We start from the raw sequence: 26,471 nt of genomic DNA, 5'->3' as shown, positions 1-26,471 counted from the left end.
ATTTGGTTGTAATGTTTTACTCTTTATTTTACTAGTTTCATCATCTGCATTATTTCTGGTTTTGTTTCTTTTGATTGTTTTTCTCATTCTTATGAGTCATTTTCTTTCTTCTTTGAATGCCTCACAATTTTTATTAGATGCCAGCCACTGTGGGTTTTGAGTGCCAGACAGGACATTCTGAAAATTATCATCCACTTTTTTTCTGAGACATTGCTGGGGTCCAGCCCCTGCAGGATCCAGGGGAACCTGAAGGAAGAATGGCGTCGGTGGATGATTTAGAGAGATAAGGAAAGAATATTGTAGATAAGAAAATAGAGGAGAGAAAGAGGCTGATATTACTTGGTTTACATAGAGAACCAATAAAACTCCGAGACAAGAAGTTTGCCCTGTTCACGGAGGCCACAGATGCCCTCTTAGTCTCCCAAGGGAGTGAAGACGCAGAATGTCTTCCTGTTCAGGTCTTAGAAACCCAGGCAGATAAGTGAACGCAGGGAGCCTCTATGCTCCAAGGGATCAGCCTGAAAAATAGAGGGAGGGAGAGGGAGAGAGAAAATGATTGACATGGGGAAACCAAGCTGCTTTGGTGAGCGAGGCCCAATAGCTTTATTTTTAAAAGGTAGTTTTATACCTTGTCTTATACATAAAGGGAAATGAAAGATGCAGAGTCATAGAGTCAGCCCAAACATTACGTCTGTTTTGTCTTTATCGAAACCAGGATTTTTTTTGCAAACCTTTCCCATAAACAATATTGTGTACATTATCTTCTGGCCTTGGAGGCCTGTGAACATTTTATGACCCTCTTTTGATAAAGGCTGCTCAACCAGAAAACTTATTTTCCCTCAAAGTGTTTTTTCTTTATATTTCTAATCTATGTCAGCTTCAGAAAATATCAGAGTTACATTCTCACGAAGCAAAGATGCAGTGAGTTACAAGAAAGAACCAATTAGCTTAAAAGTCTGATGTAGTTAAATTCAAGGCTACACTTGTTTTTCTTACTTTCCAACTATGTTAACTAATGCACTCCCAGGTGCACAGTAGGTAAAAAATATGAGAACTTAGCAACAAGCATTGGCCCAATAATGAAATCCTACATTAGCACTACTCTAATAACTTTTAACTCTTTAAAAGGCTCTATGTTTTAAGCTTTCCGTGCCTCTCGCAGTTGGGAGGCTGTAAATAATCATATGCGTAGCTGCAAGAGTCTATAGATATACCTGCCAATCAAGCTAAAATGCTAACAGGGGGGTTTTGATTAGAAATATTCCTCTCATGTCCAGGAGACTTTTTAGCTATAGCCCTAAGTTAATTTTCTCCAGAGAAAGGTGGTCAGGAATAGGCCCCTGTTAATGTCAGAGGAGTTGGTGAAAGTCATGAAATAGTAAAACAGACAGATTCTGGTTTTGGGGTAGATGCTTGAGAAAGCCTAGGGAGCCCGTTGAGTTCTGAAGCCTTGCTTAACAGTTCTCTTCCACATGACCTTGTCTTGGGTGGGATCTCCCATGGTGGCTCCCAGCAGGACATAATTAATCTTTGGTCTTTTCAAGACTTTTTTATCAAGGTTTGTAAAGTGGACCAATGCAGCATTTAGTCTAAGGTTAACTTTACCCAGGTACTAAGGTAAAACATTTTTGTACTTTTTTTGATGAATTACAAGGCTTTTCTGTTCTAATTAATTGGAACACAAAAGTATTCCAGGCCCTATGTTTGCTCCAGATATTGTCCTGTCTGCTCTTTCCATTCTTTCCTCAGCATTGGGTGGTTTCTTCACATGCACGTGCTCCTGAGTATTCAGCTGAAGACTTGTTGGGGTCTTTCTGCAGACTTATGGAGCTCACTGTTATGTGCATCTTGGTACTGTGCCTCATAATAATTTAGCTACCCTACCGTCTATAGTCCCAGCTCCTTTTCCTCAACTCAGGGAGATATCCAGTCTCTGTCTGGGTTCCTCTGCCTATACTACTACACTTCTCTGTCTGACATTCCAACATCTAAAAGCTATCATTTAATATATTTTATGCAGCTTTTTTTACTTTTTTTATAATAGAAGTATAAACCCTATCCATCTTGGCTCAGCCATGCAATCTTCAGTGCAGAATCCGTTTCATTTTTTATGATTTTACTTTAGTCTTCAACCCTGAAGTGACATAGCCCTGATTTTCTTTTAGTTACTCACCCTTTTTGAGTGTTGCCAAAGTTTTCAGTCTGTTATTCTCATAGGAACAACAGTTCTTTAATTTCTTACTGTTAGCTTATTGATTTTTAATTTAATCAGACCTTGCATACTATCACTGAGTCTGCCATAGCTCAGTTTTCAATTTCAGTATCAGTTCAGTCACTCACTCGTGTCTGACTGTTTGCGACCAGAAGGACTGCAGCATGCCAGGCCTCCCTGTCCATCACCAACTTCCAGGGTTTACTCAAACTAATGTCCATCAAGTCAGTCATGCCATCCAACCATCTCATCCTTTGTCATCGCTTTCTCTTCCCATCTTCAATCTTGCCCAGTATCAGGGTCTTTTCAAATGAGTCAGTTCTTTGCATCAGGTGGCCAAAGTATTGGAGTTTCAGCTTCAACATCAGTCCTTCCAATGAATATTAAGGACTGATTTCCTTTAAGATGGACTGGTTGGATCTCCTTGCAATCCAAGGGACTCTCAAGAGTCTTCTCTAACACCACAGTTCAAAAGCATCAATTCTTTGGTGTTCAGTTTTCTTTATAGTCCAATTCTCACATCCATACATGACTACTGGAAAAACCATAGCTTTGACTTGACAGACCATTGTTGGCAAAGGAATGTCTCTGCTTTTTAATATGCTAACTGGGTTGGTCATAACTTTTATTACAAAGAGTAATTTCATGGCTGAAGTCACCATCTGCAGTGATTTTGGAGCCCCCCAAAAACCAAGTCTGCTACTGTTTCCACGGTTTCTCCATCTATTTGCCATGAAGTGATGGGACCGGATGCCATGATCTTAGCTTTCTGAATGTTGAGCTTTAAAACAAATTTTTCGCTCTCTTCTTTCACTTTCATCAAGAGTCTATTTAATTCTTCTTCTCTTTCTGCCATAAGGGTGGTGTCATCTGCATATCTGAAGTTATTGATAATTCTCCTGGCAATCTTGATTCCAGCTTGTGCTTCTCCAGCCCAGCATTTCTCATGATATACTCTGCATATGACTTAAATAAGCATGGTGACAATATACAGCCTTAACATACTCCGTTTCCTATTTGGAACCGGTCTGTTGTTCTATGTCCAGTTCTAACTGTTGCTTCCTGACCTGGATACAGGTTACTCAAGAGGCAGGCCAGGTGGTCTGGTATTCCCATCTCTTTCAAAATTTTCCAGAGTTTATGGTGATCCACACAGTCAAAGGCTTTGGCATAGTCATAAAAGAAGAAATAGATGTTTTACTGGAACTCTCTTGGTTTTTAAGTGATCCAGCGAATGTTGGCAATTTAATTTCTGGTTCCTCTGCCTTTTCTAAAACCAACTTGAACATCTGGAGGTTCACAATTCACGTATTGTTGAAGCTTAGCTTGGAGAATTTTGAGCATTACTTTACTAGCGTGTGAGATGAGTGCAATTGTACAGTAGTTTGAGCATTCTTTGGCATTGCCTTTCTTTGGGATTGGAATGAAAACTGACCTTTTCTAGTCCTGTGGCCACTGCTGAGTTTTCCAAATTTTGGTGGCATATTGAGTGTAGCACTTTCACAGCATCCTCTTTTAGAATTTGAAATAGTTCAACTGGAATTCCATCACCTCCACTAGCTTTATTTCTTAATGATACTTCCTAAGGTCCATTTTGCTTCACATTCCAGGATGCCTGGCTCTAGGTGAGGAATAAAACCATTGTGATTATCTAAGTCATGCAGGTCTTTTTGTATAGTTTTTCTGTGTATTCTTTCCACCTCTTCTTAATATCTTCTGCTTCTGTTTGGTCCATACCATATGTGTCCTTTATTGAGCCCATCTTTGAATGAAACGTTCCCTTGGTATCTCTAATTTTCTTGAAGAGAACGCTAGTCTTTCCCATTCTATTGCTTTCCTCTATTTCTTTACATTTATCACTGAGAAAGGCTTTCTTATCCCTCCTTGCTATTCTTTGGTACTCTGCATTCAAATGGTTGTATCGTTCCTTTTCTCCTTTGCTTTTTGCTTCTCTTCTTTTCTCAGGTATTTTTAAGACCTCCTCAGACAGCATTTCTACCTTTTTCAGTTCACTTCAGTCGCTCAGTCATGTTCGACTCTTTGCGAACCCATGAACCGCAGCACACCAGGCCTCCCTGTCCATCACCAACTCCTGGAGTTTACCCAAACTCATGTCCATTGAGTCAGTGATGCCGTCTAACCATCTCATCCTCTGTTGTCCCCTTCTCCTCCTGCCTTCAATCTTCCCCAGTATCACGGTCTTTTCAAATGAGTCAGCTTTTTGCATCAGCGGACCAAGTATTGGAGTTTCAGCTTCAACATCAGTCCTTCCAAAGAACACCCAGGGCTGATCTCCTTCAGAATGGACTGGTTGGATCTCCTTGCAGTCCAAGGGACTCTCAAGAGTCTTCTCCAATACCACAGTTTAAAATCATCAATTCTTCTACACTCAGCTTTCTTTATAGTCCAACTGTCACATCCATACATGACCGCTGGAAAAACCATAGCCTTGACTCGACGGACCTTTGTTGGAAAATTAATGTCTCTGCTCTTAATATGATGTCTAGGTTGGCCATAACTTTCCTTCCAAGGAGTAAGCTTCTTTTAATTTCATGGCTTCAATCACCATCTGCAGTGATTTTGGAGCCCAAGGAAATAAAGTCAGCCACTGTTTCCACTGTTTCCCCATCTATTTGCATGAAGTGATGGGACCAGATGCCATTATCTTAAGTTTTCTGAATGTTGAGCATCAAGCCCACTTTTTCACTCTCCTCTTTCACTTTCATCAAGAGGCTCTTTAGTTCTTCTTCACTTTCTGCCATAAGCATGCTGTCATCTGCATATCTGAGGTTATTGATATTTCTGCCGGCAGTCTTGATTCCACCTCATGGTTCATCCAGCCCAGTATTTCTCATGATGTACTCTGCATAAAAGTTAAATAAGCAGGTTGACAGTATACAGCCTTGACATACTCCTTTTCCTATTTGGAACCAGTCTGTTTTTCCATGTCCATTTCTAACTGTTCCTTCCTGACCTGCATACAGGTTTCTCAAGAGGCAGGTCAGGTGGTCTGGTATTCCCAACTCTTTCAGAATTTTCCAGAGTTTATTGTGATCCACACAGTCAAAGGCTTTGGCATAGTCAATAAAGCAAAAATAGATGTTCTTCTGGAACTCTCTTGCTTTTCCGATTTCTTTTTCTTAGGGAAGGTCTTGATCCCAGCCTCCTCTACAATGCCTCTACCCATAGTTCATCATGCACTTTGTCTAGGAGCAGCTGTGAGGAGATACCTCACGCCCAAGGGCAAAGGAGAAGCCCCAGCAAGATGGTAGTAGGGGCAAATTTGCATTCACAATAAAGCCTCATTCCCGCCAGAGACACTCAGAGGGCTCAAACAAACCTTATGCACACCAGGACCCAGGTACCCCACAGAGACTTAGACAGAACTGTGTTTGAGCATCTCCTATGGCGATGTGGTCAGCAGTGAACTGCCACAGGGACAGGAGCTCTGGGTGTAGCAGGCTTGCGTATGGTATAAGCCTTCTTGAAGGAGGTCTCCATTAACCTCACCATAGAGCTGCCAGAACTTACACAGGACTGGGAAGTGAACTCTTGGAAGGCACAAACAGAACCTTGTGTGTACCAGGATCCAGGAGAAAGGAGCAGTGACCCCACAAGAGAGTGACCCAGACTTCCCTGTGAGTGTCCAGGAATCTCTAGTGGAGGTGTGGGTCCATGGTACCCTGCTGCAGGGTTGGGGCCATTGAGTGTAGCAGTATGTGCATGGGATCTTTTGAAGGAGGTTGCTGTTATCTTCATTACCTACACCATAGTTTGGCCCCTGGTAAATAGCAGGGAGGGGACACATGCCACCCATCAACAGAAAATTGGATTAAAGATTTACTGAGCCTGGCCCTGTCCATCAGAACAAGACCCAGTTTCCCCCTCGGTCTCTCCCATCAGGAAGCTTCCGTAAGCCGCTTATCCTTCTGTATCAGAGGGCAGACAGCCTGAAAATCACAGTCACAGAAAACTAACAGGTCTAATCACATTGACCGCAGCGTTGTCTAACTCAGTGAAACTATGAACCATGCTGTGTAGGGCCACCCAAGATGGATGGGTCATGGTGGAGAGTTCTGACAAAATGTGATCCCCTGGAGAAAGGAATGGCAAACCACTTCTCTATTCTTGCTTTGAGAACCCCATGAACCGTATGAAAAGGCAAAAAGAGAAGACCCTGAAAGATGAACTCCCCAGGTTAGTAGGTGCCCAAAATGCTGCTGGAGATCAGTGGAAAAATAACTCCAAAAAGAATGAAGAGATGGAGCCAACGCAAAAACAACACCCAGTTGTGGAAGTGACTGATGATCGACGCAAGGTCCTATGCTGTAAAGAGTAGTATTGTGTAGAAACCTGGAATGTTAGTTTCATGAATCAAAGCAAATTGGAAGTCGTCAAACAGGAGATGGCAAGAGTGAATGTCGACATTTTAGGAATCAGCAAACTAAAATATACTGGAATGGGTGAATTTAACTCAGATGACCATTATATCTACTACTGTGGGCAAGAATCCCTTAGAAGAAATGGAGTAGCCACCATAGTCACCAAAAGAGTCCAAAATGCAGTGCTTGGACGCAGTCTCAAAAAGGACAGAATGGTCTGTTCGTTTCCAAGGCAAACTGTTCAATATCATGGTAATCCAAGTCTGTGCCCTGACCAGTAATACTGAACAAGTTGAAGTTGAACAGTTCTATGAAGACTACAATAACTTCTAGAACTAACACCCAGAAAAGATGTCCTTTTCATTATAGGGGACTGGAATGCAAAAGTAGGAACTCAAGAGATACCTTGAGTAACAGGCAAATTTGGCCTTGGAGTACTGAATGAAGCAGGGCAAAAGCTAATAGAGTTTTGCCAAGAGAACCCACTGGTGATAGCAACCACCTTCTTCCAACAACACAAGAAGACTCTAGACATGGACATCATCAGATGGTCAACACTGAAATCAGATTGATTATATTCTTTGCAGCCAAAGATGGAGAAGTCTCTATACAGTCAGCAAAAACAAGACTGGGAGCTGACTGTGGCTCAGATCATGAACTCCTTTATTGCCAAATTCAGACTTAAATTGAAGAAAGTAGGGAAAACCATTAGACCTTTCAGGGCTGACCTAAGTCAAATCCCTTACGATTATACAATGGAAGTGACAAACAGATTCGAGGGTCTAGATCTGATAGAGTGCCTGATGAACTAGCTCATTTTTGATTCATTGAATTTCATTTCCTCAAAATGGAAGTGTATGATCTTCTTGCCAAAGTGATTAGCATGTCATGAATACCGGTTATTGATTTTTCCAGAAGTATGTCTTAATCTATTTTATTTGTTAAAGAAAGATGTTATTGCATGTACATAGAAACAGAAGTTCCATGGAGAGATGCCAGTTTCAACTGATGCTTTGTGTCTCGCCTGCCACCCCAACTTCAAACAAAAACTAAATATTAATGTATATGTTGCTAGATTTAAGTCCTAGTTATAGGAAATACAGAAAATAGAAGATCATTCTGTCTGACTGAATCCTTATGGTATCATTTTAGTCCAGAATGGGGTATTCATACCAAATGACTCAGTTTATTTAACAGTTAAATGGCATATAATATAAACAAGTAGACTTAAAAATACTATTTTCTGGTGTGGCGGGGAGGTGGGAAGGAGGGTTTGGGATTGGGAACACGTGTACACCCATGGCAGATTCGTGGTTGATGTGTGGCAAAACCAATACAATATTGAAAAGTAAAAAAAAATAATAGAAAAAGAAAATTACCTTTAAAAAAAAATCCATTACCTTAAAAAATAAATAAAAAAGTATAGTTTCATGAAAAAAAATACCAGATATAAAAACTCTATTAATGGATATATATTTAGTGAAGAAAAAATACTTTAGACTGTTGAAGAGACTATTAGTAAATTAGAATATAATACTGAGGAATTTACCCAGACATAGAATGTAATAGAATGGCATTTCTGGGGAAAAAAAAAATCATTTGAGAGGCTTTGTAAGTCCTTTACATAATATTCAAAAGAAGGGAGACATATTGGAAAGTAGTAATAAAATTTACTGAAATTTCAAAAATTGGTTAGAAAAACGGATTGAAAAAATTAGTATTATGTAGGTTAAGAAAAATATTTCACATCTATGCATACCATAGGCTAAGTATGAAACATCAAAGACTAAGAAAAATTCTTTAAAGCAATCAGAAAAGAAAGACTGTTATTTTAGTGTCAGTAAAAGAATTTAAATGTTATTAGTTTGGGGGCTTCTTTGGTAGCTAAGTGCTAAACCCATTGAGAAAGACCTTTTGAGTCTTTCATTTTTTTAGACAATAATGGAACATTTCCAATCACATTTTCAGAACTGTTCTTATACTATGTGATGATATGGTTTATTATGAGTAAACCTGTCATTCTGTTGCTTTAATCTCCTTCCTAATATTTCATCCTTGACCTAAACATGTGGGTCAAATTCATAGTTTCAGTGTAAATAGAAATATATTTTTCCTTGATAGTTAATGTATCCTTGACATTCAGTTTTTATTCTTATGCATAAACTTCTCTTAATAGTCACATGTTAAGGGGTAATACAAGGTAGCAGATAACTATGTCACCTACCTGTTCTGTGGGATACTTATAGTGATATAATGCATTGTCATGTATTTTGCCCATATTTTTTCTCATGGATAATACAGCAAAAGAAAGGAGATGTATTTTTATTTTCTATAAGCTTATTATGTTTCTGATGCACTTAAAATCAGTGGTCCCCAGTGTTTTTGGTACCAGGGACTGGTTTCATCGAAGACAATTTTTTCATGGACCAGAGGTGAAGGGGAATGGTTTTGCAAGGATTCACATATTGTGCCCTTCATTTGTATTATTATTACTTCATCTCCACCTCATTTCATCAGGCATTAAATCCTAGAGGTTAGGGACCCCGGCTTTAAATAACACTGGTCATACTGAAATAGTTTAGTGGAAGATTTGGATTTAGTAAGCACACCAAGAGAGTTTCAGCTGTTTGGGTCTATACAAACATTACTGCCTCTCAGAAGCCTTCTTTGACCCTCTGTTTCCCTCCATCATTTTACATGGTTCAATGTTCCCTGTACTGCCCTTTATTAACATTTAACACTCTCTAAGTGAATATTTTAATCATTTCTGCAAGCTGTGTATTCTCTAGTTCTTATTCACAGTCCAGTGAATGATACAGTATGACTTTTTAGTGACTCCTCCTGCTATTCCTTTCTCCCTTAGGCTTTTGTTCACCTTGTAAGAGTTGTGCTGTTTCGAAAAATATAAATTTTTAGCAAAACATTAGTGACAAAATTGGTTGAGACATGAATTTAGAAAATGCCCTTGATCTATTGCATTCAGTATTTTACAGGTCAGGGAACATTCTTTTACAGTTCTTAAGCTGCTTTTTATATTATCTTGTCTAGATGTGAATGTCTAGATTGATGATAACTAAAAGATTAAAATAATGAACATTTATATAAGGTTTTAGTAGGTACAGAACACAGTTCTGGGCTTCTCAGATCGCACGAGTGATAAAGAACACACCTGCCAATGCATGAGATATAAGAGATGTGGGTTCGATAGATCCTCTGCAGGAGGGCATGGCAAGCCACTCCAGTATTTTTGCCTTGAGAATCCCCGTGGACAGAGGAGCCTGGCAGGCTATAATCCGTAGGATCACAAAGAGTCATACACAACTGAAGTGACTGAGCACACATGCACGAAACACATTTCTAAATATTTTATTTTACTTTCAGACCTTCTCACAGTTACACCGTTATACCGTCTCACAGTAACTATGAGGTCTAGATTCCATTATTATTGTTTTACTGATGAGGAAATTAAGAAAGAGGGAAGTAACTGTCAGCTAGTAATTAGCAGTTAGGATTTACACTCAAGATATCTTGCTCCAAAGTCTGTATCATTCGCCTCCATGCTATAGAGAAAAGGGTATTAACAACAGCAACAACAACAACAAAAATGTAGGAGTACCTTGGTAGTATACTTTTGAGAGAGAGTGTTTCATATTTTTATTTTTTAAGCAATGAAGTGGACTTAGAAGGAACTAAAATTTATTAGAGCAGAGAATTAAATATTAGAATACTAGCACTCATCGCAAAAGAGAAACCAAGAAAAGCACCTTGATAGATGATTGCCTTGTGTAAATTGGAGAATTAAAAATTACCTAAAGTTTTAACTATGTATTGATGTATGGCAGCTCAGAAACCTTTAAGATTGATCTACAAAAGAAAGGTGGGATTTACCATATTGTATAATTTGGGAGTGTTTTTAGCCAGAATTATTAACCTGTTGAAAGATAGGGTGAAAAAATAATATCGTCTTTGTTTGTGGTGCACAGATTTTGGAATAGAAGTAATCCCAAGAGGGTTTTGATGGATGCTGATGGTGAGGTGAAAAGTTGTCTGGGCACAGAGCCAGAGAGCTTGACTTTTGCAGTTTTTTCTCCTACAATTTCATAGTGTAGTCACCAGGATTGTTCTTTTGTGACTAAACATGAATTAAGGTTTGGGGTTTTGTAAACTATATTTTCAAGGGCTGCCCGAGTGGCACAGTAATAAAAAATCTGCCTACCAATGCAGGAGACACAGGTTTGATTTCTGGGTCAGGAAGATAGCCTGTTGAAGGAAATAGCAACCCACTCCTGTATTCTTGCCTGGAAAATTCCATGGACAGAGGATCTTGGTGGGTTACAGACCATAGGATCACAGTCAGATGCGACTGAACACACATGCTTGTACATTTTCAAATAATACAGGCTTCTAAAATTTTGCCTCATAAATACTAATTTGTTCATGAAAATTATTTTCGTTGAATTCTTTAGATGTGTACTAGCTTATAACACACAGTTATTTAGAGAAACCGTTTTTGAATTCTACATTATTCTGTATTTGGATATTGATACTCTAGTTCCTTAGAAGTTTTAACATGTTTAATGATCCCATCCATAATTGTGAGGTTTTCAGAAAGCTGAAAATGCCATTTCTGAGTCTAAATACAGCACTTGAGTCAAAATAAGATGATTTCCAGAAGCATTTTTTTTTTCAGTTTGTTATTGGTAACTCTTATAGAAAGTTAAAAGTGAAGTCGCTCAGTCGTGTCCAACTCTTCATGACCCCATGGACCCTACCAGGCTCCTCTGTCCATGGAATTTTCCAGGCAAGAGTACTGGAGTGGGTTGCCATTTCCTTCTCCAGGGGATCTTCGCGACACAGGGATTGAACCCTGGTCAAAGACGCTTTACCCTCTGAGCCACCAGGGAAGCCACGAAGTCATATTAAAAATTGAAGATATTCAAGTTGGAGACATTCGAGAGTGCATGTATAAATAACAGTATTTGGATTGTGCTAAGTTGCTTCAGTCGTGTCCAACTCTTTGTGACTCTATGATTATACCCCATGAGCCTTCTCTGCCCATGGAATTCTCCAGGCAAAAATACTGAAGTGGTTGCCATTTCCTTCTCCAGTGGATCTTCCCAACCCAGGGATCAAACCCCCATTTCTTATGTCTCCTTCATTGGCAGGTGGGTTCTTTAACACTAGCATCACCTGGAAAGCCCAGTATTTGGATAATACTGTTTTTGTTGCTTGCCGAAAATGAGTATGAAGTCCATTCTACCTTTGAATGTTAGTCAGAGGTTTTTCTTTCTTTGTTTTTTCTTTTGTTTTTTCCTCCTCTAGTGATGCTATTGCTGAAATTAGAGCCATTTGTATTGAAGAAATTGGAGTATGGATGAAAATGTATAGTGATGCCTTTTTGAATGACAGTTACCTAAAATATGTTGGCTGGACTCTTCATGACAGGGTAAGTTACTCTGTTCTCAGCTTTGATAGAAGGTATGCTTTGTGCAAATATTAATGGTAAAAAGCTTGAAATTAAGATGGCATTTGTTGGCTTTTTTTCCAAAAAGTGTAATAATAATGAAATTTGAGATGATATAGCTGAATACTGTTTACTTGTGGCCATGATGAAACTTGAAACATCAGCACATGTCTCAAAACTCTTGTCTTACTTAGTTGTAATGCTGTCTTAAACCACCGTTGACAGCCTGATACATCTAAATTTAAGAAGATATAGTATCTTAAGAAGCTAATTACAGTTATGATTACAGTCTTTTTTTTAGTTAATAATCCAAAGAGATTCCTTGTTTCTCTTAATATATAGAAACTAAATAAGCTCTCTTATTTTGATTCTCAAGGGTCATATCCATAGTAGAACTTTTATCAGAGGTGAATAGATTTGTTGGATTTTAGAATATTTGATCTTAAACTATTTCTGTACTTACAATCTCTTAGAAAAGGCTCTGATATAAAAGGAATCCCACAGTATTGAATACTGGATATGTAATCATTAAAATAACAAAGGATAGGAATGAGAAAGCACTGGAATTTTATATTGAATAACCTAGATTCCTATAACTTGAACTGCCAGATTTTCACAGAAAAAAACTAAATCTCACAGCAGTCTGTTTTAACAGTTGCTATATTCCATTATTTGAATTGTTATGAGTATCATAGGTATTAGAAAACATTTTAAATTTCTGTTTATTTATTTATTTTTGGCTGTGCTTCATCTTCATTGCTGTGCCAGCTTTTCTCTAGTTGTGGCAAGCTTGAGCTACATTCTGGTTGTGGTATGTAGGCTTTTCAGTGTTGTGGCTTCTCTTTTTGCAGAACACAGGCTCTAGGGAACGTGGGCTTCAGTAGTTGCACTTTCTGATCTTTAGAGCACAGGCTCAGGAGTTGTGGCACATGGGCTTAGTTGTTCCATGGTGGGATCTTCCTAGATCAGGGATTTGAACCCTTATTTCCTACATTGACAGGTGAATTCCTTACCACTGGGCCACAAGGGAAGCCCAGTATTTTATCTTTTTAAGTGCAATTTTATTTTTAGACTTTTAGGATAATTTTGGTAATATTCCTTGACTTTCTTTTTTATGCTATTTTTAAAAATTTGTTAATTGAAGGATAATGGCTTTACAATATTGTGTTGGTTTCTGCATACAACAATGTGAATCAGAAATAATTTTATACATTTCCTCTCCCTCTTGAGCCTCCATCTCTGCTCACATCCAGCCCCTCTAGGTCATCACAGAGAGCCAGGCTGGGCTCCCTGTGTTATATAGCAGCTTTCCTCTAGTTATCCATTTTTATATGATAGTGTAGGCTCTGACATCAAGAAGCTTCCAGAAGCCTCTTATCCTCATTCACCAGAGGGCAGACAGGATGAAATCCACAATAACAGGAAACTAGCCACCTAATCACATGGACCACAGCCTTGTCTAACTCAATGAAACTATGAGCCATGCTATGTAGAGTCACCCAAGATGGATGAGTCATGGTGGAGAGTTACGACAAAACATGGTCAACTGAAGAAGGGAATGGCAAACCACTTCAGTATTCTTGCCTTCAGAACCCCATGAACAGTATGAAAAGGCAAAAAGATAGGATCCTGAAAGATTAACTTCTGAGGTTGGTAGGTGCCCAATATGCTACTGGAGAAGAGTGGAGAAATAACTCCAGACAGAATGAAGAGACGGAGTGAAAGTGAAAACAGAGCCCAGTTCTGGATGTGACTAGTGATGGAAGTGAAGTCCAATGCTCTAAAGAACAGTGTTGCATAGGAACCTGGAATGTTAGGTCCATGAATCAACATGAATTGGAAGTGGCCAAACAGGCAATGGCAAAAGTGAACATTGACATTTTAGGAATTGGTGAACCAAAATGGACTGGAATGGACAAATTTAATTCAGATGACCATCATCTCTACTACTTTAGGCAAGAATCCCTTAGAAGAAATGGAGTAGCCCTCATAGTCAACAAGAGTCCAGATTGCAGTACTTGGGTACAGTCTCAAAAACGACAGACTGATTTGTGTTGGTTTCCATGGCAGACCATTCAGTATCACAGTATTCCAAGTCTATGCCTGAACCAGTAATGCTGAAGAAGCTGAAGGTGAATGGTTTCTATGAAGATCTACAAGACCTTCTAAAACACCAAAAGAAGATTCCTTTTCATCATAGGGGACTGGAGTGCAAAAGTAGAAAGGCACGAGATACCTGAAGTTTGGCCTTGAAGTACAAAATGAAGCGGGGCAAAGACTTATAGAATTTTGCCAAGAGAACACACTGGTCATAGCAAACACCCTCTTCCAACAACACAAGAGATGATTCTACACATAGACATCACCAGATGGTCAACATCGAACTCAGATTGATTATATTTTTTGTAGCTGAAGATGGAGAAGCTCTATACAGTCAGCAAAAACAAGACCAGGAGCTGACTGTGGCTCAGATCATGAGCTCCTTATTGCAAAATTAATTTGAAGAAAGTAGGGAAAACCAGTAGACCATTCAGGTATGACCTAAATCAAATCCTTTACGATTATATGATGGAAAAGACAAAGATTCAAGAGATTAGAGCTGATAGACAGAGTGCCAGAAGAACTATGGATAGAGGTTCATGACATTGTACAAGAGGCAGTGATCAAGACCATCCCCAAGAGAAAGAAATGCAAAAGGGCAGAAAGGTTGTCTGAGGAGGTCTTACAAATAGCTGAGAAAAGAAGAAAAGTGAAAGACAAAGGAGAAAAGGAAAATTATACACATTTAAATGCAGCATTCCAAAGAATATCATGGAGAGACAAGAAACTCTTCCTCAGTGATCAATGCAAAGAAATAGAGGAAAACAGTAGAATGGGAAAGACTAGAGGTGTCTTGAAGAAAATTAGAAATACCAAGGGAACATTTCATGCAAAAATGGGGTCAATATTAAGGACAGAAACAGTATGGACCTAACAGAAGTAGACTCTATTAGGAAGAGGTGGCAAAAAGATCTTCATGGCCCAGATAACCACAATGGTGTGATCACTCAGCTAAGAGCCAAACATCCTGGAATGTGAAGTCAAGTGGGCCGTAGGAAGTATCACTAAGAAGTAAAGCTAGAGGAGGTGATGGAATTCCAGTTGAGCTGTTTCAAATCCTAAAAGATGATGCTGTGAAAGTGCTGCACTCAATATGCCAGCAAATCTGGAAGGCTGAGTAGTGGCCACAGAACTGGAAAAGGTCAGTTTTCTTTCCAGTCCCAAACAAAGGCAGTGCCAAAGAATGCTCAAAGTACTACACAATTGCACTTGTCTCACATGCTAGCAAAATAATGCTCAAAATTCTCCAAGCGAGGCTTTAATGGTACCTGAACTAAGAACGTCCAGATATTCAAGTTGGATTTAGAAAAGGCAGAGGAACCAGAGATCAAATTGCCAACATCCACTGGATCATTGAAAAAGCAAGAGAGTTCCAGAAAAACATCTGGAACATCTGCTTTATTGACTACACCAAAGCCTTTGATTGTATGAATCACAACAAACTGTGGAAAATTCTTAAAGAGATGGGACTACCAGGCCACCTTACCTGCCTCATGAAATCTATATGCAGGTCAAGAAGCAACAGTTAGAACCGGGCATGGAACGACAGACTGGTTCCAAATTGGGAAAGGAGTATATCAAGGCTGTCTAATGTCACCCTGCTTATTTAACTTATATGCAGAGTACATCATGCAAAATGCCGGGCTGGATGAAGCACAAGCTGGAATCAAGATTGCCGGGAAAAATATCAATAACCTCAGATATGCAGATGACACCACCCTTATGGCAGAAAGCAAGAAGGAACTGAAGAGCCTCTTAATGAAAGTGAAAGAGGAGAGTGAAAAAGCTGGTTTAAAACTCAACATTCAAAAAACTAAGATCATGGCATCCAATCCCATCACTTCATGGCAAGTAGACAGGGAAACAATGGAAACAGTAAGAGACTTTATTCTTGTGCTCCAAAATCACTGGAAATATTGACTACAGCCAGGAAATTAAAAGATACTTGCTCTTTGGAAGAAAAGCTATGACCAACCTAGACAGCATATTAAGCAAAAGCATTACTTTGCCAACAAAGGTCTATCTAGTCAAAGCTATGGTTTTTGCAGTACTCAGGTATGGATATGAGAGTTGAACCATAAAGAAAGTTGAGTGCCAAAGAATATATGCTTTTGAACTGTGGTGTTGGAGAAGACTCTTGAGAGTCCCTTCAACTGCAAGGAGATCAAACCAGTCCATCCTAAGGAAATCGGTCCTAAATATTCATTGGAAAGACTGAAGCTGAAGTTGAAGATCCAGTACTTGGGCCACCTGATGCAAAGAACTGACTCATTGGAGAAGACCCTGATGCTGGGCAAGATTGAAGGTAGGAGAAGGGGATGACAGAGGGTGACATGGTTGGATGGCATCACCAACTCAATGGACATGAGTTTGAGCAAGCTTCAGGACTTGGTGATGGACAGGGAGGCCTGAGGTGCTGCTGTCCATGGAGTCTCAAAGGGTCAGACACAACTGAGCCACTGCACTGAATATATATATGTCAATGCTACTTTCTCCCTTCATCCTACCCTCTCTTTTCTCCATTGTGTCCACAATTAAGACTTATTTTCTGTATGTTACCATTGTTAACGTGTAGGTCATTTTTAGTTTTTTATTTTTAAAGAGCTCAGGGCAATTTATTTTTTTTAATAGGTTGGCAAGTTTTAAAATTTTTTAAATTGAAAAATAGTTTATATCATCCAAACTCTGTAGTACGGCAAAGTGATTCAGTTATACAGATGCATACATTCCTTTCTTTATATTCCTTTCCAATATGATTTATCACTGGATATTCGGCATAGTTTCCTGTGCTATATATTAGGACCTTGTTTTTTATCCATTCTGAATGTAATGGTTTTCATCTACCAACCTCAGCCTCCCAGTCCATCTCTCTCCCTCTCCCCCATGGCAACCACAAGTCTGTTCTATATGTCAGTGAGTCTGTTTCTGTTTCACAGGTAGGTTCATTTGTAGCATATTTTAGGTTCCACGTAAGAGTTCTCATGATATTTGTCTTGCCCTTTCTGACTTAACTTCACTTAGTATGATGCATCCATGTTGCTGCAAGTGGCATTATTTCTTTTTTTTTTTTATGGCTGAGTACTATTTCATTGTTTATATTTACCACATCTTCTTAATCCATTCATCTGTCAATGGATATTTACATCATTTCTATGTTTTGGCTATTGTGAACATTGCTGCTATGAATATAAGGGTACACATATCTTTTTGACTCACAGTTTTGTCCAGATATATTCCCAGCAGTGGGACTACTGGATCATATAATAATTCTGTTTTTATAGTTTTCTGAGAAACCTTTATTCTGTTTTACATAGTGACTGTACAAACTTTCCTTCCCACCAATGGTGTAGGAAAGTTCCCTTTTTGCCACATCCTCTCTAGCGTTTATTACTTGTAGACTTTTTAATGATGACCATTCTGACCATGTGAGGTGGTACCTCATTGTAGTTTTCATTTGCATTTCTCTAATAATTTAGTTACATTGAGCATCTTTTCATGTACTTAGTGGCCTTTTGTATGTCTTGTTTGGAGAAAGGTCTATTAAGGTTGTCTACCCACATTTTGATTGGGTTATTTGGTTTTTTGTTGTTAAATTGTATTGAGTTGTTTGTATATTTTGGAGATTAAGCCCTTGTCTGTCACATCATTTGCAGATGCTTTCTCCCATTCCGTAGGTTTTTTTCAGTGTTTTTTTTTTTTTAATGGTTTCCTTTGCTGTACAGAAGTATATAAATTTTATTATGTCTCATTGGTTTATTTTTTATTTCTATTGTCTTGGGACACTGATCTAAGAAAACACTGATACAATTTATGTCAGAGACTGTTTTGCTCGTGCTTTTTTCTAGGAGTTTTATGGTGTCTTATGTTTAGTCTTTAAGCTATTTCAAGTTTATTTTTGTGCATTGTGTGAGGATGTGTTCTAACTTCATTGATTTATTGATACCTGCAGGTCTCTAGCTTTCCTAGCACAACTAGCTGCAGAGACTTTCTTTTTCCCATTGTATATTCTGGTCCCATTTGTCAAAGATTAATTGATCATGGTTGTGTAGGTTTATTTCTGGGCCCTCTATTCCTTTGATTCATATGCCTGTTTTTGTACCAATACCGCACTGTTTGGATTACTTTAGCTTTGTAGTCTTGTCTGAAGTCTGGGAGAGTTATGCCTTCTGCTTGCTTTTTTCTTTTTTTTTTTTCTTTCCAGAATGCTCTGGCAATTCTGGGTCTTTATGGTTCAATATAAATTTGCTTTAGTTCTGTGGAAAATGTCATGAGTATTTTGATAGGGATGGCATTAACTCTCTGGATTAGTTTGGCTAGTATTGCCTCTTTAACAGTGTTAATTATTCAAATTTAAAAGCATGGGTTATCTTTCCATTTTATGAATTTTTTATTCCATTTATTAATGTTTTGTAGTTCTTAGCATATAAGTCTTTCACCTCCTTGATTAGGTTTATACCTAGGTATTTTATTTTTGATGTAATTTTTTTTAGTAGTTTTTTTTTTTTTTTTACATTCCCCTTCTGATATTTCATTATTGTGTAAAGGAATGCAACTGATTTCTGAATGTTAATCTTGAATTCTACTTTGCTGAATTCACTTTTTATATCTATTAGTTTTCATGTGGAGTCCTTGGAATTTTCTGTGTATAGTATCATGTCGTCTACATATAGTAAAACTTTTACCTTCCAGTTTGGATACCTTTTATTTCTTTTCCTTGTTTGATTGATGTGGGTAGAACTTCTGGAACTGTATTAAACAGAAGTAGTGACAATGGGTATCCTTGTCTTATTCCAGCCTTTACTGCAAAGGCTCTCCATTTTACCTCATTGAGTATTATAGTGGCTGTGCTATAAATCGCTTTTAGTATGTTGAGCTTTGTTCCCTCTTTTCTGACTTTGGTAAGAATTTTTATCATGAATGGGTGTTGAATTTTGTCAAATGCTTTTTCTACGTCTATTGAGATGATCATGTGGTTTTTTACTTCTCTTTTGTTAATGTGATGTTATTACATTCATTTATTTGCTTATTTTGATAAATCTGGGATATAATCTCACATAGTCATGGTATATTGTCTTTTCTATGTGTTACTAGATTCGGTTTGCTAGTATTTTGTTGAGAATTTTTGCCTCTACATTCATCAAAGATACTGACATGTCATTTTCTTTTTTGGTAATGTCTTAGTGTGATTTTGGTATCAGGGTGATGGGGCTTCATAGATTGTCTCTGAGAGTGTTCCCTCCTCTTGAGTCTTTTCTAAGAGTTTAACAAGAATCAGTATACATTCTTGTATGTATGTTTGTAGAAGTTGTCTGTGAAACTACCCGGTCCTGGACTGAATTTTTTTTAGGACGTTTTTTTAATTATAGGTTGTAATTTACTTTTAGTGATCAGTCTTTTCAAATTATTTATTTCTTCTTGATTCAAGTTTGGTTGTCTATATGTTTCTACAAAGTTGTCCATTTCTTCTAAGTTGTCAATTTGTTGCTGTATAATTGCAGTATTCTCTTATCTTCCCCGCCCCCCACCTGCACTGTCAATTGAAATTACTCCTTTTTCACTTCTTATTTTGTTTATTTGGGTGCCATCTCTTTTCTTCTTGGTGAGCCTGGCCAGAGGTTTGTCAATTTTATTTACCCTTTCAAAGAACCAGCTCTTGGATTTGTTGTTTTTTGTTTTTTTTTTAATCTTTATTTTCTTTCCACCCTGATCTTTATTATTTCACTCCTTTGACTTTAATTTTTTGTTATTGTTTTTCTCCTTTTTCTAATTCTTGTAGGTGATAGTTTAGGGTGTTTACTTGAAATTTTTTGGTTTTTGATCAAGGCCTGTTATCACTGAACATTCCTCTGAGAACTGCTTTTGCTGCATCCAGATTTTTTATGATTGTGTTTTCATTGTCATTTGTCTCAAGGTAGTTTTAAAATTCTTTTATTATGATTTCCTCATTGACCCATTTTTCAGCAGCATGTTATTTAGTCTCCAGGTCATCATTTTTTTCTCATTTCTCTCCTGTGGTTGATTTCTAGTTTCATGCCGTTGTAGTCAAAGAAGATACTTGAAACAGTTTCTGTACTATTTGTTAAGGTTAGTTTTGTGCCCCAGGACATGGTCAGTCTTAGAGAATGTTCCATGTGCACTTGAAAAGAATGTTTACTTGGGGTTTTGTTTTTTTGTTTGTTTTCTTTTTTGGATGTAGTATCCTGAAAATACCAATTAAGCAAAGCTGTTCTGTTGTATCATTTAGGACTTACGTTGCCTTACTGATTCTCTGTATGGAAGATCTGTCTATTGGTGTGAGTAGGATGTTAGAGTCTCCTGCTGTTAGTGTATTCATATTGATTTCTCCCTTTATGTTCTGTTAGTATTGGGGTGCTTGTATATTAGGTGCATATATATATTGAAGTGGGTAAAAATCCTCTTATTTTATTGATCCTTTTATCATTATTAATGCCCTTTATCTTTCAGCTTTTGCTTTAAAGTCTATGGATTTCTTTTATATTTTAAATTTGTCATTGCCCTGTTTTTTCAAGTCTATTAACCCCTTCCTAATCCACTTGATTTAGACTGATACTCATATGAGCTCAAATACATTCTTAAAAAAAAGAAAAGAAAAAAAATCTGCATTTTCTTACTCTCCTTCCTTATATTTTATGATTTTGATGTCCCTTTTTATATCTTCATATTTATCCCTTTGCTGTTCCTTGTGTTTATCATTGCTTTCACAAGTAGGGTTGTTTTTTTTTTCCCTTTTCATCTGTATTATGGCTAATTTAAATTCTTTACTTTCCAGCTGTGATTTCCTCCTTCCTATTTCTTCTTTTCTATTTAGCAATGACCTTTCAATATTTATTTTAGGATAGGTTTAGTATTGCTATGTTGTTTTAATTTCTGCTTCTCTAAAAAATTATTTATTTCTCATCCTATTCTAAATGATAATCTTGCTGGCTAGAATATACTAGGTTGCAGATTTTTCTCTTTTAAGATTTTCAGTATATTTCATCACTCCCTTCTGGCCTGCAGTATTTCTGTAGAGAAATCAGCTGACTGCCTTATGGGAATTGCTTGTAAAAAAAAAAAAAAAAAAACTTTTCTCTTCCTGCCTTTAGAATCCTCTCCTTTTAACTTGTGCCTTTTTTTATTATAATACGTGTTTGTGTAGATCTGACTGTGTTCATCTTGTTTGGGACCTTCTGTGCTTTCTGTATCTGGATATCTGTTTCCTTCTTTAAGTTTGGGAAATTTTCTGCCATAATTTCAGCAAATACATTTTTAATCCTCTGTCCTCCTTTTTCCTCTTCTAGAATTCCTATTATGCATAGATTAGCCCACTTTATATTATCCCATAGGTCTCTTTATGTTGGGTTTTTTTGTTTTTTTGTGGGGGGTTTTTTGGCATTCTGTCTGCTGCCTTGATTCGGTAGTTTTTAATCAGTCTTATTTTCCAGGTCACTTATTCTTTCTTCTGCATTTGTTCTGCTGTTCATTGCCTTGAGCTCAGGTTTTGTCTCAGGAAAGGAATTTTCTAATTTTTCTTGGCACCTCCTTATAGCTTCTACTTCCTTTTTATAATAACCTGCATTTTCATCAATAGTGTTATTAATTTCTGCAGTATTTTTCAATACCTCCTTTTTTAAGTCCGTATCTGTTAGACTGAAGAGGTCTGTTACATTGTTTATTCCTTCAGGGGCATTTTCTTGGTCTTTTAACTGAAAGTCGTTCCTCTGCTTTTTCATTTTCTTATATTTCTCTTACTCTGAGTTTAGGAGGAACAGTTATCTACTGTGGTCTTAGAAGGCTGTTTATCAGTAGGAGTGAAGAGAAGCAAAAGCAAAGGAGAAAAGGAATGATACACCCGTCTGAATACAGAGTTCCAAAGAATAGCAAGGAGAGATAAGAATACCTTCTTAAGTGAACAATGCAAAGAAATAGAGGAAAACAATAAAATAGGAAAGGCTAGCAGTCTCTTCAAGAAAATTAGAGATACCAAGGAAGCATTTCATGCAGAGATGAACACAATAAAGGACAGAAACAGTATGGGCCTAACAGGAGCAGAAATATTAAGAAGAGGTAGCAGGAATACACAGAAGAACTGTAAATAGGTCTTAATGACCCAGATAACCACAATGGTGTGATCACTCACCTAGAGCCAGATAGCCTGGAGTGCGAAGTGAAGGGGGCCTTAGGAAGAAGCATCACTACAAACAATATGCCAGCAAATTTGGAAAACTCAGCAGTGGCCACAGGACTGGAAAAGCTGTTTCATTCCAATCCCAAAGAAAGGCAATGTCAAAGAATGTTCAGACTACTGCACAGTTGCACTCATTTCACATGCTAACAGGTAATGCTTAAAATCCTTCAAGCTAGGCCTCAGCAGTATGTAAACAAAGAACTTCCATATGTACAAGCTGTATTTAGATAAGGCAGAGGAACCAGAAATCAACTTGCCAACACCCGTTGCATCATAGAAAAAGCAAGGCAATTCCAGAAAAACATCTGCTTCTGCTTCATTGACTCTGCTAAAGCCTTTAGCTGTGTGGATCACAACAAACGAAAATTCTTCAAGAGATGGGAATACTAGACGAACTTACCTGCCTCCTGAGAAATCTGTATGGAGGTTGAGAAGCAACAGTTCAAACCTGACATGGAACAACAGTCTGGTTCCAAACTGGGAAAGGAGTATGTCAAGGCAGACCGGTTCCAAATTGGGAAAAAAGCACATCAAGGCTATGTACTGTCACCCTGCTTATTTAACATATATACAGAGTACATCGTGAGAAATACCTGGCTGGATGAAGCTCAAGCTGAAATCAAGATTGCTAGCATAAATATCAATAACCTCAGTTATGCAGATAACACCCACCCTCATGGCAGAAAGTGAAGAGGAAGTAAAGAGCCTCTTGATAAAAGTGAAAGAGGAGAATGATAAAGCTGGCCTAAAAATCAACGTTCAGTAAACTAAAATCATGGCATCCAGTCCCATCACTTTATGGCAAATAAATGGGAATAAAATGGAAACAGGGACAAACTTTATTTTCTTGGGCTCCAAAATCACTGCAGATGGTGACTGCAGCTATGAGATTAAAAGACGCTTGCTCCTTGGAAGAAAAGCTTTGACAAACCTAAACAATGTATTAAAAAGCAGAGATATCACTATGCCAACAAAGGTCTGTCGAGTCAAAGCTATGGTTTTTCCAGTATTCATGTACAGATTTGAGAGTTGTACCATAAAGAAGGCTGAGCATTGAAGAATTGATGCCTTTGAACTGTGTTGTTGGACAAGACTCTTGAGAGTCCCTTGGACAGCCAGGAGATCAAACTAGTCCATCCTAAAGGAAATCAACCATGAATATTCATTGGAAAGACTAATGCTGAAGCTGAAGCTCCAGTACTTTGGCCACCTGATGTGAAGAGCTGACTCATTGAGAAGACTCAGATACGAGGAGAGATTGAGGGCAGAAGGAGAAGGAGGTGACAGAGGATTAGATGGTTGGATGACAACATTGACTCAATGGACATGAGTTTGACCAACTCCTTGAGATAGTGAAGGACAGGGAAGCCTGGCATGCTGCAATCCATGGGGTCTCAAAGAGTCAAACACCAATTAGTGACTGAACAACAATGTCCCTGTGTAGCTTGTGTGGGTTCAGTTTTTGTTTTTGACTTGAGGGTTGTTTTTGGTTTAGATGCTTGCTCTCTCTTTCCTCAGCCTATGCTGGCTGTTGTCCCTTTGATAGCAGGTGTGCTGGTGCTCGCTCCCAGGGAGGCACGTCAGTGATTACCTCCAAATTGTGGGTCCTTAGCAGGGGCAGCAGCAAGTCACCACTGTTGAGGAAAGTTGGCCACTGAGCGTGGGACCCTAAGTGGCGACAGTGTGTCATGCACCCCTGGGAGGTGGGAGCAGTGATTGGTGCCAGGTCACAGGGTCCTCTTCAGCAGCAATGGGCCATCCTCACTTCGGGGATGTTGGTCCTGGATCACAGGACCCTCAGCAGTGACAGGCCGTGCTGACTTCTGAGAAGGTGGGGCCAGTGACACCCACTCACAGAATTCTTGGCAAGATGACTGCAACAGCAGCAGTCTGCGCCTGCATCTGGAGTCCAAGATGGCAGCCACAGCTCACAGCCTCCCCTGGAGTTCATGTAGGCAGAGCCCTGCTGCCTGCAAGTGCATGGAGAAAGCAGCATTGGCCCACCTCGCTCCTCACACACCTCCTAACAATGGTCCCATGGCTCTCTGGCAGGCCCAGGCTTCCTCCCAGACTCCTTCGGTTGTAGTGCACTGCACTCTAGCCCCTCAGGCTGTCTTCATGCAGCCAACTCCAGTCCAGTCCCCAGGGTCGCTGAAGCCTGAGTCTTAGTACCCTGCTTCCACCATCTCCAGATAGCTCAGGCTGGAGAGTGCTGGGTGGTCAGGACCTGACTCAGCTTTGCCCTCTGCACACCTGTTGCTGGGCTCTCTGAGGCTCCAAAGCTACACCTGTGTCCCTGCTAGTGAGAGGACTTGCTCATGTGATGAAAGCATTCCTCTTTCACAGCTCCCTCCCAGAGGCATAGGTCTTGTCTGTATTCCTTTCTCTTTTTTTCATTTTTCTTTTGCCCTACCCACTTTTCACGTCGTTTTGGAAGTCTGAAGTCTTCTGCCAGTGTTCAGTAGATGTTCCATGAGAGTTGTTCCACACATAAATGTATTTTTGATGTATCTGTGGGAAGATGAGCTCCACATCCTACTCCTCTGCCATCTTGATCTATCCCCCAGACATGTTTTTTTAATAGTAGTGTGCTAAGTATTATAAAAGATATTTAGAAAATGACAAAATTACATAAATTATAATGAAAGTTCCCAATGGAATTTACTAATGCCATTTTTGCTATAAGAGATATTTCAGAGCATCACAGATGGGTTGGTCAGTTTCACAATTATTGATTTTTATTTGATAATTAGAAGGTTAGATGGAAATAGATGGTTCTTATTTCCTGCCTCATGTGAGGGGAAGTCCACTTAGTATGTAGATAGCGAATTTTTTCCTGAATATTTATTTTCCCTAGCAATTCAGGTTCTCTTCACTAATAAATCCCACGCTCGATTTCGTTTTCATTCTCCAGTCTTCATGGGGTTTTGGGAACCTTCACGTCTAAGCCTCATCTCAGGTGCATCCAGTTAAATTTTACTACAGTGTGAGACATTACAGGATTTCACTCTGTGCCATTATGTGGGCATATCCACACTATTAAACCCAAAAAGACCAACTTCTTAGTAGGAATAAGTTTAAAGTCTTTCGTTTTTATTCCCCACTACTACCATTCCAGTCTTCTTCCTTTCCTTATCTCCCTGGTAGAGTATTGTACTGAATTTCAGTAACAATAACATTTACTAGTTTTAGCGGAACTTATGTATGTCTACAAAATCTGGGGGAAATACCAATTTGATGTTACTTATCAAAAAATAACCACCCTTTTCAAATAAATCGCTAAACTGTGTTTGTAGAAATCTTCTGTCAAGATAAAGAAAGAGGTAGATTTCTCTTTTATATTGTTGATAAAATGATTTAAAGAGTTTTCCATAGAAGGATTTAAAGAACTTCTTGTGTGATCTCTAGTTGCTTTACTTAGAAAAGGGAATAAGTATTAAATATTTATTTCTAAACTTTCTTTTTTGTCATTCCCTTTTCATCACCTTATTTTTTTTTTTTTCCCTCTGAAGACCAAAGTAATTTCCTTTCTCTCCATTTAATCATATGGTTGAAATTGCTCATTGTATAGGCTATGGCTTCTGTGTTCAGACCCAACCTGTGCCTTTTCTAATGAGCTGATAAAATTTCTTCTCTCTTTTTTTTAAGATTTGCATTTTAATTATCAATTGCATTTTTCCATTTTTATTGCAATATAATTGCCTTTATTGTTGTTTTGGTTTAAGGTGTACAGAATAAATTGATAGTCTATTTTTATTTTAGAATATTATAATATATACTATTATATATTATATTACTATATAACTATTATATATTACTATTTTATAGTTTACCCTCCTAAAAATAAGACAAACAGCATTTTTATTACGCTGCTGGTTTTTGTAAGTTTTAAAGTATAAGTTTTGGCCAATAGAAAGACAAACAATTTCTAGTTTAGCTAAAGGAGTTGTTAGAAATTCAGTTTGTTTTTCTCTCCACCAAAACTTATTTCCAAATTCCTACCCATTCGTTTTACTTCTAACATTGAGAATGACACAGAAGAGATCTAATTTAAATAGACCTTTAGTAATCTTGTGCTCTGGGCTAAATATCTTACTCTCTTTTTGTATTTATGCTCATGACTCT

General features: G+C 38.2%; 1 protein-coding gene across 2 annotated transcripts in view; it reads left to right on the top strand.

Annotated features, from left to right (window-relative positions):
• Positions 1-26,471, top strand: part of STAG1 (stromal antigen 1) — a 460,953-nt gene that overhangs the window by 313,872 nt on the left and 120,610 nt on the right. For both annotated transcript variants that reach the window (XM_040233144.1, XM_040233153.1), the window contains one exon: positions 11,917-12,040. In XM_040233144.1, coding sequence (XP_040089078.1) covers positions 11,917-12,040 — 124 coding nt within the window. The remainder of the gene's footprint in view (positions 1-11,916; positions 12,041-26,471) is intronic.

The sequence above is a fragment of the Oryx dammah genome, unplaced genomic scaffold, assembly GCF_014754425.2.
Source record: "Oryx dammah isolate SB20612 unplaced genomic scaffold, SCBI_Odam_1.1 HiC_scaffold_2, whole genome shotgun sequence".
In the NCBI taxonomy this organism is placed as follows: Eukaryota; Metazoa; Chordata; class Mammalia; order Artiodactyla; family Bovidae; genus Oryx; species Oryx dammah.
This window is presented reverse-complemented; position numbering and strand designations above follow the sequence as displayed.